The sequence below is a fragment of the Cynara cardunculus genome (assembly GCF_001531365.2).
Source record: "Cynara cardunculus var. scolymus isolate 2C chromosome LG 4, CcrdV1, whole genome shotgun sequence".
Classification (NCBI taxonomy): domain Eukaryota; kingdom Viridiplantae; phylum Streptophyta; class Magnoliopsida; order Asterales; family Asteraceae; genus Cynara; species Cynara cardunculus.
The window spans coordinates 12,349,513-12,364,972 of NC_037531.1; the positions used below are offsets into that span (position 1 = coordinate 12,349,513).

The following is a 15,460-nucleotide window of genomic DNA, read 5'->3' on the forward strand; positions in this document are numbered from 1 at the left end:
GTAACTTAATTCAGTTCTTGTGTTCTCATTTAACAAGATTGGATCTTGTTCTTGCTGTTGCTGAAGAACAAAATGCAATCTGAGATGGGTGTTTTTATCGTTTTTCATTTCATTCTGGAAAGATTGTAGCTTCTAGTCGTGTTTCTTGATCTTGGAGTTTCTCAATTCGTAGTTGTAAATTTTTCGAGTCCTGTTTCTTGCTGAAGAACGAATGCAATCTGAGATGGGTTCTTCGTTGTTCGTTTGAATCTTCAGGAGGAGTGGATACCCACTAAAGATTTGAGTTTTTGATCGTCTTTCTTGATCTGGGTGTTTCGGAATTCTCAGTTTTCAACTTTGGAGGGTTGTTCTTACTGAAAAGCTAGATGGAATCTGAGATGGGTTCTTCTTCATGGGTCGTTTCAATCTGCAAGAAGAGTGGAAACCTACTTTGATCTTGTTTCTTGATCTGGGTGTTCTTAATTCTCACTTTTCATGCTTGAATCCTCTGTTCCTTTGACAAGTTCATTCTTAAATCCTCTTTTTTGGATCACTTTAGCTTTCAATCTGATCTGAATTTTGACCTTTTCTCTGTTGAAAATGTCGAATTCGGTTGAACAAAGTGATCAAGAACTGATGAAACACATGTGTAAGCTCTGCAACAAGAGCTTCCCGTGTGGTAGATCCCTGGGAGGTCACATGAGGTCTCACGTGATCAATTCCACTGATCATCATCACAAGATGAAGCTCTCATCTCTCAACAACAATGGTGAAAACTTGATTGATAACAACACATCAGTCACAAATGTCTCTTCGAATTCGAATGATTTGGGTTATGAACTGAGAAAAGATCCCAAAAGAACTCTGAAAGCAAAAATTTCAAGTGAAGCCCATAATGAGAACAATTCTTTGGTTGTTCTTGATAAGCTTTGTAAAGAATGTGGGAAAGGTTTTCAATCTTGGAAGGCCTTATTTGGACACATGAAATGCCATTCTGACAAAGTCTCAAACACCAAAACTGCAATCTTGAATCAAGATTCTTCCATCAGTCAATCCAATAACGAGAATTCAAGTGCGAAAAGCAGTCGGATGAAGAAATCAAGATCAAGAAATGGAACAACAAAAGGGTGCATAGTTACTTGTGGTACAACTCCTACTGTTACTACTACTACCACCACCACTACAGATTCATCTTCAGTCTCCATGAATGCTAACCATGCTTCAACAAGTGTTGTTTATGATAATGATCAAGAACAAGAAGCAGAGGTTGCTATGTGTTTGATGATGCTTTCAAGAGATGTGGGAAAATGGGGTGATGGATTTGAATGCAAATCCCCAACTGGTTTTGTTAAGTTGACTAAAGTTCAGAGTAAGAAGCTAACTGGAAATGGTTGTAAGATGAAGAAGTTAGCAGAAACTGAAGTTGGTGTTGATTCTCTTGGAAGATCTGAGGTGGGTTCTTATAGTTTGGAGAAAACTATAATCAATCAAGACGAATTCGATGATCAAAACGAGTTTGGTTTCGCAAAATTTGAAGGTTCAATCAAGAGAAAGTTTGATTGTACTGCTTGCAACAAGAGTTTTCACTCTTATCAAGCACTTGGTGGGCATAGAGCAAGTCACAAGAAGTTAAAGGGATGTTTTGATTCGAAAAACGACCATAAAAACAAGATCGAAAGCGAACCCATCTTAGATCATGATCAAATGATCAATGGGTGTTCTGAAAAAACATCTGATCATCATCAATCAACATCAAGTTTCAATCTTGTTGGTTCTTTGAAGAACACAATGGTGGTAGGAGCACATGAATGCTCAATTTGCTTAAGAATTTTCTCATCTGGACAAGCTTTGGGGGGTCATAAAAGATCACACTTGATTGCAGAAGCTAAACTGAATCAACAAAACCTGAAAGTGATTGAAAAGGTCAAGGATCCAGTTCACGAAATCCGAGGTTTTCTTGATCTAAACATGCCTCCTGAGCCAGTAGAAGAAGAAGAGCAAGAACAGGAAGAAACAATGATGATGAACACAAGTACCACAGGGTACAATCCATGGTGCTACAACCACGAATCGACACTCCTTGGTTTGCTGTCGACGAGCTAATAATCATACCAGCACTAATGCATCAGATCTTGTCTGATATACGGATTTCATTGATTCTTTAGAAATTTGATGTAATTGCTGCTTGACCAACAGTTTAAGTAGCCAACACACTTTGTTAAAAAGTTCTACATTTTTGTGAAATAGATTGCTCTTTTTTTTTCATTCAATTACAATTGTTTCATGAACCACTAAACATTTGGACAGATTTTTAGATACAAATGGTGCCTGCAACATGTTTGAGTCCTTAGAACATTTGCTTCTGCTCTGCCAATGGTCTGTCTCCTGTGGATGAAGCTTTTTAAATGGTGGTTTTAGAGTCTCAGTGGGTTTGGTAAGGAGTACATGACAGGTTAAGAGAAGATTAAGCGAGACAAAAATGCAATTTATTCGTACTGTCAAACTCGGGGAACAAAAATCAAGAATGTGGTACAAGATATGTAAATTACTAAACGGAAAATTGTACCAAAATGAAACCAACTTTCACCTGATTCTTATATCGGGGAACCAACTTTCAAAATCATCATTTAGGGGTCTCTATCAAACTTTTGTTTTATTTAAAGGTTTGGTTAATCTGTTGAACAGGTAACAGGTAATTTAAGGGTCTTTATCAAACTTTTGGTTTGATTTGCCAAATTTGATTTAAACTTTAATATTGATACGGATTGGTTAGATATAAAAATCTTGAATGTGATAATTTAATATTTATTTTTTATTGCATCAATTAATTTTTTCTATTAAATTGATTTTTTATTACATTAGTAAAAAAACAATTTTTATCGTGGTAATTTAGATTTTTTTTAAAAATTCTTCAATTTGATATTTGAATTAAAAAAAAAAGATTTGAAATGAAAAATATATTTTATTGCATTAATTTTTTTTAAAAAAAAACGAATTTTAGTTATTTTTTATAATTATTTTGCAAGTTGGTTCCCCAAAATAAGAATCAGGTGCAAGTTGTTTCCCAAAAATGACTATTTTAAAAGTTGGTTCCCCAAAATAAGAATCAGGTGAAAGTTGGTTCCATTTTGGTGCAATTTTCCCATTACTAAACTACTATGTTAACGTGTATTATTTCATACGTTAGGTTTTTCATCGAAAGGTTTGTTATAAAGTTAACGTGTATTATTTCATACGTTAGGTTTTTCATCGAAAGTTTTGTTCAAATTATTAACTAGAAAACAAAGACGAATATTTATTTATGAAATTTGAGTAAAGTTATAATATACTACCAAAATTGAATATTTTGCAGACGTTTTAGAATCTTATATATATTTTGGTAAGAAAAGGATGCTACGCCTAATGGTTGGTGATAAAGATTTAAGCATTTTTGTGAGCTATTCGAGTTAAGAGATCGGTTGGTTTGAACTCAAGCTCGAATACAAAATAGTGCCCGCGAGCCGAATATATAAACTCACTAAACTAGAAGGATAAAATAGTAGGCTATTTTTTTGCTAATTTCAAACATAAGATCCTGTGTTAGGACTAGAGATGCATAAGGTCAGATATCTGCCTAAAAAATTCTAGGTGAAGCAAGCGTGAAGCACAAGCCAAACCAGGCCTCAAAGTTCGGTAGGGTCATGTTTTTCTATCAAAAGCCCAAAAAAAAGCAAGCGCCTAAAAAGCCCGATTGAAACCATTTTCATACTCGAAGCGTAGATCAGCTTAAGCATGAAAAAACCCAGACTTTTTCTTTGTTTACTGAAAACAAGCTTGAAAGATCCATGTATTATGGTTCAAGTGGTCCCAAAAAGTCTACTACTTTGACTTTTGTTCAATTCTTCTTAAGGCAACTATGATGATGAAAATAACCATAAGGGTGGTGGCTGATTGGTTTGAGTTTGGCTTTAAAGGTCAAAAGTATCAGGATGTTTATATTTAAATCTAAGGAGGAATAAAAATTCTCTTGTGACCATGGAGGTTCAAATACGGTGACTCTGGACGATCTGCAAAACAGATGGTCATCCTGAGATTAGTCAGCTCGTATAACAGGTTGGATATCCAGGTTAATAAAAAAAATGAAAATAGATTTGGTTGTGGTGGTAATGGTTGTCTTCCTGTTGATGAACATTTGTCCTTAAAAAGTGATATTATATATAAGATTCCAACCTAAAACTCTTTTACTATATAGTAGTAAATCTTATTTACTAGAGTCAAAGATATTAATATGATTCATATATTTTTAGAAATTCTTTAATACATGATTTTAAAATAATTTTAATAAATATTTTTTTTAGATACGTAACTTACTATAATATATATACAAAAGAGGTAACTTTTAAATATACAAATATAATTACATATATAGGGTTGGATTTACGTGAGATTAGATTGTTTCATTGAGACCCGTGAAACCATTTTTTACACTTTAAATTAAAAAAAAAATCAGAAGGCAAAACAGGCTGGTTTCACGTAATCCCAAGTCTATATATATATATATATATATATATATGTGTGTGTGTGTGTGTGTATGTGTATGTATGTATATATATGTAGACTTGGGATCACGTGAAACCAGCCTGTTTTCGTGAGACCCGTGAGACCACCTTTTTACACTTGAAACTTCACAGCAAAATGCTGTGAAAGTAACCTTCACAGTGTTTTTGCTGTGAATGTTTGATTTTTTTAAACCTTCACAGTGTTTTTGCTGTGAAGTTTCAAGTGTAAAAATGTGGTCTCACGAAAACAAGTTGGTTTCACGTGAACCCAACCCTATATATATATATATATATACACACACATATATGGAGGTGAAGGATCGTGTGAGAAGTGAAGTTATAATGAGAAGTATAAGAAGATATATAAACTCTTGATCATTTTTAATCTAATGTCCACCTATGAATTACGCATTAGAAGAAAATTGATCAAGTGCACCTTGGTGCACCTCATTAGTGTTGACATTCAATTAGGATTGATCGAATGATGGAGATTTATTCTTACGTTTCTCATTATAACTTTCTTTCTCACCGGAACCTAACCCTATATATATATATTCACACACACACATACATCATATACGACGGCCCCAATGCCGCCCTGGCCAAGTGCAGCCCGTGCAGCCGTACAGGGCATCAAAGCCTAAAGAGGCATCAAGTTGTCATCTATTACTAGTTTTGGGTTTAATAGTTTGAGAATTAGACAACTGAGCTTTGACTATAAAAACAGTCCCAAGGCTTAGTAGTAATGAATACTGAATGCACATTGTGAACCGGTTAACGTCATCATTCCAACAACTTAATCCAAATTCTATTGTTCTTCAAAGTTCGACTATTTCGATTTTCAAGGCATGGAGTTAGATTCAAGAAATCAAATATGGAAATCTCGAATGACTGATTTCTACTGTTGATTGAATTTACCGAGTTGTTGTGTGAGTCATATTATGATTTATGAATCTTTAAATCTTTTTGCAAAAAATAAATCTAAATTTCTAACTGATTATTATAAAGTTGGGTAATGTAGTTGTGTGGGTTACTGACCTACTAGGCTAAGGCTAAGGGGTTTTTGTCATTTTGATAATGAGTCTTTCTCTTGCATATTGAATTATCTGATAATTGAAATTTTTAATGCACATGAGTACATCACTGTATCAATATAGTTGGAGTATACTGCATAACTTTAACAACATATTGTGATATTGTCTTAATTATTGGGCACTTGTTCTTTGCAATGCACAGTAATATAGATTATGAATTTTACAATTTATGATTATTTTTTTGACTTTTGTTTACTTTGAGGTTTGGCATTACCGTATTAGAGTTAGGGTCGTTTGATTGGTTTTTTATTATGTTCTATATGGATAAAGTTGTCTGTATGAATTAATTTGTTTGTATAAACTGGAAAAGTTTTTGTTTGTGAGAGATTTCCGCAGATATAAGGAGCATTTTTTTAGTTGGAAATGATATGTTTGGAAGGAAAAAAACTTGACTTTCTACATAAAGGTCCCCCTATAAGCTTACTGGATAAGTCACTTTTTATATCATTAAACCACTACGAAACGGTCATGCATAGTTAAGGGAATGAGCTGTTAGTTCCATTAAGCTTATTAAGTTGCTAACAGATAGGCCTTAGCCTTTAGTCGCTAGACTTGTAACTTTTAAATTTTACTTTTTGCTTAATATGACAGAATTTGGATGTAGTTTACTATTTTAGTTAAAAACTAATAGTTTTCCTTGTCTTTTAAGTCCCATATATTGAAATAAAATTTCTATTTTGCTAATTTCAATTTGGAAAAAGAAAAAATGGAAAACAAGGAAGCACGATCTAATTAATCCAAGATTTATTCTTTTATCATTATATATTTTGTATTCGGTGTCATTGTTTTTATGTCCCCCCCCTCCCGTATTTTTTTTAATTATAATTAATAAAAATCAGCATGGGGATGAGACACTTAGCTTGAATAAGTTCTAAACCTTTAAAAATCGCATGTTTCGTTGTTTCCTTAGCTTAAAAAAAATAGGTTTAGAGGCATTTTTTATTATTTTCGCATAGGGCATCAAACATCTTAGGACCAACCTGTCGATGTCTTCCTATTATTGTGTTTGCCTTCTTCTTCGTTGGCCTCTCTTCTCCGGTGCACCTACCCCCTACAACTCGACTTCTTCTCTGACACCTCTCTTCATCGGCCTCTCTTCTCCGACGCACACACACTCTGCAACCTGCCTTCTTCTCGGATGTCTCTCTTCATCGACACACCCACCACCTGCAAAGCGCCTTCTTCGATATCTTTCTTCGCCAACCTCTCTTTTCAATGCACCTACCCCTGAAACCAACCAATACACCAGTGTTAATCAACCTTGCATGATGGGATGTCACCCTTCCACCACGCCGTACATCTCCCCTAGCACCGTCGATCTTCATCAATGAAGCACAAACAGTTGTCGATGACCTGGGTTCACGATCTGACCGGCCAATTTGCACCTCTGAAGACCTATGTTTCATGATGTGCACCTTATAAGAGTTGGGTTTAACAAATGGCAACCACAACCCTCTCTCTGACTCTCAACTAACCTGCATCCGGTCCGGTTTCAACACCTCCATCATTAGGTTTTGATTTATAATTTGGATTTTGAATGAAAATCAAGATGTAAGGATGAAGATTAAGATTTCCATTTTGGTTTTTGAACACGAAGATCAGCATTTATGGTTTTGTTTGAGCTAAGCCCTTGGTTTTATTTAGGGTTAAGGTTTTATTGTTTTGATTCTAAAGATTGTATCAATTTTTGGGTGTGAATAAACTCTGAATTTGAATTTTTATTTTGGTTTTCATTTTCATTTTGATTTGGGTTTGATTGTATATGTATATGTTGTATGTGTATATGTATATGTGTATGTAATTTCATTTGTATATCAAAAAGTTACCTCTTTTGTATACATATTAGAGTAAGTTACGTTTTTGGTCCTTGTAATTTATATATTTAATAAAAATGAGATAAAAGTAGAAAAAGACTAAAATACTCTGACTTAACAGACTCTATTATTGGCCGTTAGAGATAGGGACCAAATTCGATCATTTTTGCAAATCACAATGACTAAACTGTAATTTCAAAACTATAGAGACAAAAAGTGTTACTTTTGACAAAACACATGGACCAAAAATGTAATTTACTGTAACCTTTTATGACTTATGTGCATGTCCGGACCTTCGGATTCTTTCAAATTAGGTCATTGAGGCAATGGAGTAAGGTCTCATAATAATAAAGATCCTTTTTTTATGATGTATTATTTATAATTAATAATGATTTTTATATTAAATTTTATAATTTGTTCTTTTTCCAGAAAGATTAACTTTTAATTTGATGGTCGAAAATATTACCCGATAAGGTAAGAAAAGGTGATAATTCTTGTCAGTAAATACTTATCCGATAAGTATTTGGTAAACGACCCATTACTTTAAATTTAAGGGGACATCAGTTATTTTATACAGAGTGAATTACACCAATTTGCTCAAAACTTGAATATAGTCTCTTAAATGCATTATCTATATTGGTGGTCTCTGTCCTTTTATTTTCATAACACTCATAGTCCTTTAAATGGACCATCTGTATTTATGGTCCTTAACTTTTTATTTTCATAACATCCATGGTCCCTCAAATTAACACCGTTAAATAAGGTGCGTTAAATTAAAGCATGTGCCTTTTACATGAGAGCACTTAGGGGCCGTTTACCAAACACTTACCCGGTAAGTACTTACCGGTAAAATTTAACACTATTATTTACTAACATGATAAGTGTTTACTGTGGTAAGAGTCGTCGCCCTCACTTACGGGGTAAGATTTTTTGTCCTTACCATATTCATCCAGTGAGGTAACGTGACTTGATATGTATTTACCAGATAATCGTTTGGTAAACGGCTCCTTAGTCTTTTAGCTCTTTTTCTTTTAAAAAAATAATTTAATATTGTCATTGATTTGTTTTGGGTTTAGAAGTTCATTTAATTAATTTAGGGATTTTGATTCAAGGTTTGTTCTTGATTTTATTGATGAAAAAGATAAGGATTCATAATAAATTATTTTGATAAACATAAGACAGATGAAAAAGATTAAGGGTATTTGTGATTGCTTATAAAAACAACTTATTGATTTATTCCGGTTTGACACATGTAATAAGCATTTTTAAGTGTTTGGGTAAACAACTTATACTGGTGTCAAACCGATAATAAGAAGTTTTTGAATAAGTTAAATCATTCTAACTTATAATAAGTTGACAAGAACTTTTCTAAAAAAACATAAGTTGTTTCAAATAATCAATCCCAAACACTTTCTAAAATAAAGAAAATGAACATTTATCAAAATAAATTAATGAAATTGTCCCTCACGTGAAAGCCACATAGGAGGGCTAAAATTGTTAACAATGTTAAATCAATCGGGATTTTGAGCATAAATATTCTATTGACCTGTAAAAAGTGGTAACCCTTGGAAATGTGGTAATACATTTAAGAAATTATTACATCAAATGTACTCCCCTCTAGATGCAAGAACGACATGTTAAAGAACCATTAGTCTATATTACCTTATAAATCAGATTTATCAAAAGTCTTAAAAACAATTTTTAATGCACAAATTATTATACATTTATGCACAAAGTCTTAAAAGTCTTAAAAACAATTTTTAATGCACAAAGTACTATACATTTATGCACAAAGTCTTAAAAGTCTTAAAAACAACTMATAATACRTTAAGTACTACTATTTTATGCATTTAGTTTTAAAAATCTCTTAATCTACAATTAAAATAATATATAGTGCAAGTTACCAATGCACATTATTACTTTTTCTTTTCATGTTTCCAAGATAATTTTGACACATTTCAATCATGTTTTCACCATCTCATACCTCTATGTCTTCTCTCATCTTCCAAGGTGAGATTCAAATTGATATTCACCATGAGTTATTAAAAGTTATCGGATTCATCTCTCCTTCAATTACTCTAGAACTCTCGGTCTCGCTCTCGATCTCTTGATTTTTTGCTCTTAATGTAAATCGAAGACATTTGTGGAGTCGTTTAAATATATTGGATTTTAAACTATCATACAATTTTTTCATCGATAGACTGTAATTGAAACCATAACTATAATTTATTCAAATTGTATTAATATGTAAAGACCACGTGTAACTTATATCATCGTTAAATCTTCTCTAATAAAACTAGTGAAACTTCAAAATTGTTATATTTCACGGCTCTCGCTCGCATTGCTCGAGTACACAACTAGTATTATTAAAATGAAAAGATAGACATAATACATTTAGGATGCGTTTGGTACACGGGACAGGGACATGACAGGAATCTATGTCCTATGTTTGGCATGGATTTTATGTGAAACAGACGGGAACAGAGTGGAACAAAGTGGAACAGGCGGGAACAAGGTGGAGCAGGTCTGTTCCACCCCTACCCCATGGAACAGGGTGAAACAAGGTGGAACAGACAGATATTTTACCAATATAACCTCAAAATAAAACTTAATTATCTTATAAAATATCAAATAGGTCTTCTTTTTTTACATTTTATTCATTCTTTAATTTTATTTATTGTATTTTATGTTTTTAAAACTTTCATTTTACTTTTACTGTCCTCAAAATATTATTTTTATACGGTTTCTATATTTTTATTAATTTATATAATTTATTATATATTAGTAATAAAAATAATGTAGAAAAGAGATAAAAATAAAAAACTACATAAACTTTTTGTTTGGTGTCATTTTAATTGTTTTGACAAAAACTTCAAATGATATATTTTGTTATAAAAAAATAATTATTCTATTATAATTTTATAAATTACATAAATTAATTAAAATAAACAACTTGTCAGGAGTAAATTGATCATTTTACTTGTTCTGTTCTGTCCAGTTTATCTTACCAAAAGTTAAACAATTGTCTTATTTTGTCCTGTCATGTCTTGTCCTCATACCAAACACACCCTTAAAGGTATATCCCTATTTTAAACAAACCACAAGGACCAAGAAGGCAATTCATTCTTTTATGAGAAATTGAAAAATGGAGACAAATGTGTAAACAATCATCCAATTTCATCAATCCCAATGAATAATCGAAAAAATTCTGCTGTTAATTGTATAAACACCATGATCCAATTTAAAACTCGTTCGTGTTAAAAAAGAATTACAACGTGGGAAGTTTCGTTTAATTTGCGTTCTTGCTGTCTAAATCAAAGATTTGTATTTGAATTCAAAACCAAGTGAGGGCCGAAGTCCATTATCTTACGCGCTTCTCCTCTCTTCCATGGTATCTCCTCTTTGATCTGTTCAATTCTTCCAGACATCAATCACGATCTTACTCCCATCCATTATTCAACGGCACCCATCATAGACTTTTTCTTCAAACAATTTTCCCCCGTTTGCTGAATTGCTTTATATTCCCTTTGCAATCGCATTGAATCTATATATCATTTCTTTGGCCGCCATCGTTTCTTCTCTTAAACATCTGCCAAATCCAACAGTTTCTCCAGTTCTTCAAGTTTCTCAGGTACTACTTCAACTTCCCCTCTTCAAATCCACCCATTTTCTTGTGTTTTTTAGTTTATATCTCAAGTTTTAGAACATACCCATCTCGTAACCATATAATTAGTTTCTGGGAAGCGTTAATTTGCTGTTTATGTTCTTAATTTATATGGGTTTTGTCTCGTTCGTCGAGTTATCTCAGGGTTTATCTATCCCCCCATGATTTGGGGGTTTCTTGTGGTTTAGGTTTAAAGTTCAACTTCTGGAACATACCTGTATTATGTTATCTAATGCATATAATCAGTTTTCTGGAAAGTTGTCTTGCTATATTTGTCTTGAATTCATGTGGGTTTTGCTTTTGATTTACTTGCAAGTGCTTGGTTGATGAGAATGACCTAAAATGAATTTGGGAAATTTTGATTTTGTCCTGTTTACCCCTAAAGATTTGTTGTTCTTGATGTTTGATTTGTTTGGTTAACTAATATTTGATTAAGTAGAGCAAGTGTTTGGAATTTAGGGGCAACAAGTTATCATCAATAAGAAAAAGAAGTCAAAATTCACCATCTTCTTAGTTTTAGAATGTAATTTTCATTGCAAACGAACCATCGTTTATGCAAAAATCGAAAAGAAAATCATGATCTTTATGGAAACGAGCGAGTTGAACAAAAATGAGGACTGCAATGCGATGAATATGATGATTTCAAAACCACCATCTAATTTGCAATCAGATTCTTGTTTTATAGGAGCCTTGTTAACTTGCTGCGGATTAGCTCAAAATTTGTGATTCTTTGATTCGTTCCTAATCAAACCCGGCAAAATCTATTGAGATTCAACATGTTTGGGATCAAGAAACCTCATTTCCATCTTCATAGAACTGGCAAAAACAATTCAGTTGACCCCAGCCATCATGCACCGAATCCATTCGATTCTGATGACGAGTTTGACAAAAAGTCAACCCTAAACCAGACTAGAAGAACCTCATCTGAACCTGCATTATTGGTCCCAGATTCAAGAGCTAGTCTTTTTGATGATGATGAGGTTAAGGGGACCTCAGGTTCATCTGGGTACAAACTTAGTTACGCATCAAGAAACAAATACAAGAACGATTTTGTTGATTCTGGTGGAATAGAGAATCAAGATGTGCAAGAATTGGAGGAGTATGCTGCGTATAAGGCTGAAGAGACTACAAAAACCGTTAACAGTGCCTTAAAGATTGCAGAAAACATAAGAGAAGATGCCACCAAGACCATGATCACGCTGCATCAACAGGGTGAGCAGATCACTAGGACTCACATGACTGCAGCTGATATCGAGCAGGATCTTAGCAGGGTATTGATCTTTTCTTATTGAATGTCATTGCTTATAAGAATATGTGGAACCCATCATCTTACTCTCCTAAAAAGCCCTCAAGGGGAGTTCCAACAAATATTGAAGTAAAAAGGTCCAAGTTTAGCCAATTTTGGACTCTTTAACGCACACCCCCTCCAATGGAGACTAGCTAGGGACAAATGACCTAAAGGTAAACCATGGCTCTGATATCATGTGAGAATATGTGGAACCCTTTCATATTGCTCTCCAAAAAAGCCCGTTGAGGAGAGAAGGGGGGTTACAACAAATATTGAAGTAGAAAGGTACAAGTCTAGCCAATGTTGGACTCTAACAAGCCCCATCCAATGAAGGATATACGGGCACCAGATGTCATAGAATCTCGAGTCCTTGGCACATATGTGTTCCAGAGGTAGACCTTGCTTTGATATCATGTGACAATATGTGGAGCCCCGTCATATTATTACCCTCCAAAAGAGCTATTGAGGAGAGAGAAGGGGGGGGGGGGGGTCCAACATTTATTAAAGTAGAAATGTCCAAATCTAGCCGATGTGAGACTCTTAACATGCCCCCTTAAGCAGACACTAGACGGCCAAATGTCCATAAATGGACGTTGGCGCTGATACCATGTGATAATATGTGAAACCATGTCGTATCACTCTTCAAAAGAGTTATTGAGAAGAGAAGAGGGGTTTAAACATATATTAAAGTAGAAAGGCCAAGTCTAGTCGATGTGAGACTCTTAACAGGTTTGGGTCATGGTAAAGTCTCTCTTTTGTGGAAATTTATGCCAAAGGCTAGGTGGTGCGAGTGCATTTTTTTGGTGTGTTTAGTCGATCAAATTGCCCATATTTTGTAGCTAAATCTGATGTTACGATTTGGTGATGCAGGGCGAGAAGCTTTTGGGAAGTCTTGGGGGTATTTTCTCGAGGACTTGGAAGCCTAAGAAGGGTCACGCTATAACAGGACCAATGATCACAAGAGGTTCGATGATTTTTCAGATAGAACACTTGACGATTGATATCTTTTTCCTGTAATCTTAGACATTGTTTCATGATCGTTTTGTAAGTTATGCAATTTGGGCCGTCCGATTGAGTTTTGATGATTTTTCAGATGATCCTGCGCTACGAAAGGGTGCCCATTTGGAACAAAGAGAAAAACTGGGACTTACAACAACCCCGACTAAGGGACAGCGGCATTCAAAAACACCGCCCTCTGAACCGACGAACGCAATGCAGAAAGTTGAGGTATGCAAAGGTTTAATTTCTTGCTTCGATTTAAGCTTGTGAAGTTGGCGAGTCCACATATGGTTATCAAGTTCTGATATTCATTTGTGACGATAACAGTACGAGAAAAGCCAGCAAGACGATGCCCTCTCGGATTTGAGTAACATACTTGGGGAACTTAAAGAAATGGCCGTTGACATGGGTTCTGAGATCGAAAGGTTGGTATTTTCAGGGTCTATCACTGTCGATTTGCATTCGTTTTACTTGGTTTCCTAATGACAAATTTGAAATTCTGCAGGCAAAACAAAGCTCTTGATCCTCTTCAAGATGATGTTGATGAGCTCAATTTCCGAGTTAGAGGTGCTAATCAACGTACTCGACGTTTGCTTGGAAAATAAATCGAATGACTCGAGTTTCACTCGATGATCGTTTTCTTACCCGTGTCTGTATGATGTTGATAAGTCATGACGGATAAACGCTTGTATGCAGAAGGTTATTTTGCCACCGGAATTTTCTTATCGGCCTGTACTATTGCATTTGTTGTTTCTCTACATTTGACTCGTTAATCGAACAGAAACATCGTCACTAACAAAAATGTGTTCTTAACTTCTATTTTATTTTTGGCTTGGTTTGTGCTGGTTTGTTATTAGGTCGATAAAATAAGGGGTGAAAATGATTCGAGCATTTAACGACTTATCTGAGTCGAGCTCAAGTTTAGGTCGGCTCAACCCATCAAGTTGATCTTAAACACAAAATAAAACTCAATTTACTCGACGAGTCGAGTTCCATAACGTAGATGTTTGACTTGGCTCATTCATTAGTTTGATTAAGTTTTTCGAGCCAAGCAATATGTTCAAAAAACCTCTTAAAATTTCAACCATTCATCTAGGCAATAGTTGTTTGACAATCGATGATTATCGACAACATTGTTGTAGCAAAAACCGCAACTCACAAGCAAAACGAACCTGTCGGAAGAGCCCTCGATGTGACGAAACCGGTAAGATTTACCGAAGATTTCATACAGTTGTGGGCTTATTTCCATCTTTAGAAGGCCAGAAGACACGACATAGTCTGGCTGGCATTACATCACCCATAAATGCTTCACTTGACACTATGAATTGTCTGTCATCAAACCTGCACTTAGGTACACCTGCAGCATAGCAAAGGACTAGATTTTCATATTCAGTTATCATGCTTTACTAGTTGTACACTCTGCATAAAGAGTTGTACATTGCATCTGCCATGTTACATCATGTATAGCTTACTAGTTTCAGCAACCCAGAAAAAGATTACAGTATAAAGACTTCTGTACAGACATTGAATAACCTGAAGAAATACCATTTTAAACCAAACATAAGATATGAAGCTTTGGACCATAACCTCTTTGGAATTTATAAAAATTCCATGGATCCCAAAATGTTAAAAGTACAAAAAACCTTGAGAAAAGAACCATATTTTCCTACCAAACCATAAGAAATTGCAGAAACCATAAATTCATTAAAAGGAATTTATGCAACTAACAACCCAATAAGCTATTTATGGCTATCTTACTCATACAAATTAGTCCCAGACACCATCATCACCACCACCACCACTTGCTGCAACCACCATGAAGAGCTCATTTTCTGGCAATTGGGTTCTGGCTGCCGCCTTCCTCTGCTGCCTCATTGCAGCGTTGAGAGTAGAAGGAACATCTCCCATGAACCATCCTGAAGGCAACCACATCTACCATGGGCGGCAACCGTCAATGATTTCCATCTCTTGCTTGTGCCTACGATGTCGACTACTGTACAAGAGTCTACCACTACCAACACTGCCTCCACCTCTCATACCTGAAGAAATTGGTACACGATTCGCAGCAGAGAAGAAACTAGTTC

At 34.6% G+C, this 15,460-nt stretch overlaps 2 protein-coding genes across 3 annotated transcripts; both read left to right on the plus strand.

Moving 5' to 3' along the window:
* The first annotated feature begins 579 nt into the window (after positions 1-579).
* LOC112510878 (zinc finger protein ZAT9-like) lies at positions 580-2,203 on the plus strand. The gene has a single exon (XM_025116228.1). It carries the CDS (start codon positions 580-582, stop codon positions 2,080-2,082), a length of 1,503 nt encoding a protein of 500 aa, XP_024971996.1. The 3' UTR covers positions 2,083-2,203.
* An 8,566-nt stretch (positions 2,204-10,769) lies between these two features.
* On the plus strand, positions 10,770-14,187 carry LOC112511492 (SNAP25 homologous protein SNAP33-like). 2 transcript variants are annotated; one of them, XM_025117127.1, is made up of 6 exons: positions 10,770-11,056; positions 11,760-12,360; positions 13,248-13,341; positions 13,471-13,604; positions 13,704-13,801; positions 13,882-14,187. In XM_025117127.1, the coding sequence occupies exons 2-6, from the start codon at positions 11,866-11,868 to the stop codon at positions 13,979-13,981; spliced, it is 921 nt and encodes a 306-aa protein (XP_024972895.1). In that variant the 5' UTR covers positions 10,770-11,056; positions 11,760-11,865; the 3' UTR covers positions 13,982-14,187. The 2 variants fall into 2 exon arrangements, with proteins under 2 accessions (XP_024972895.1, XP_024972894.1); XM_025117126.1 differs by having other exon boundaries at positions 10,771-11,056; positions 11,775-12,360.
* The last annotated feature ends 1,273 nt before the right edge of the window (positions 14,188-15,460 follow it).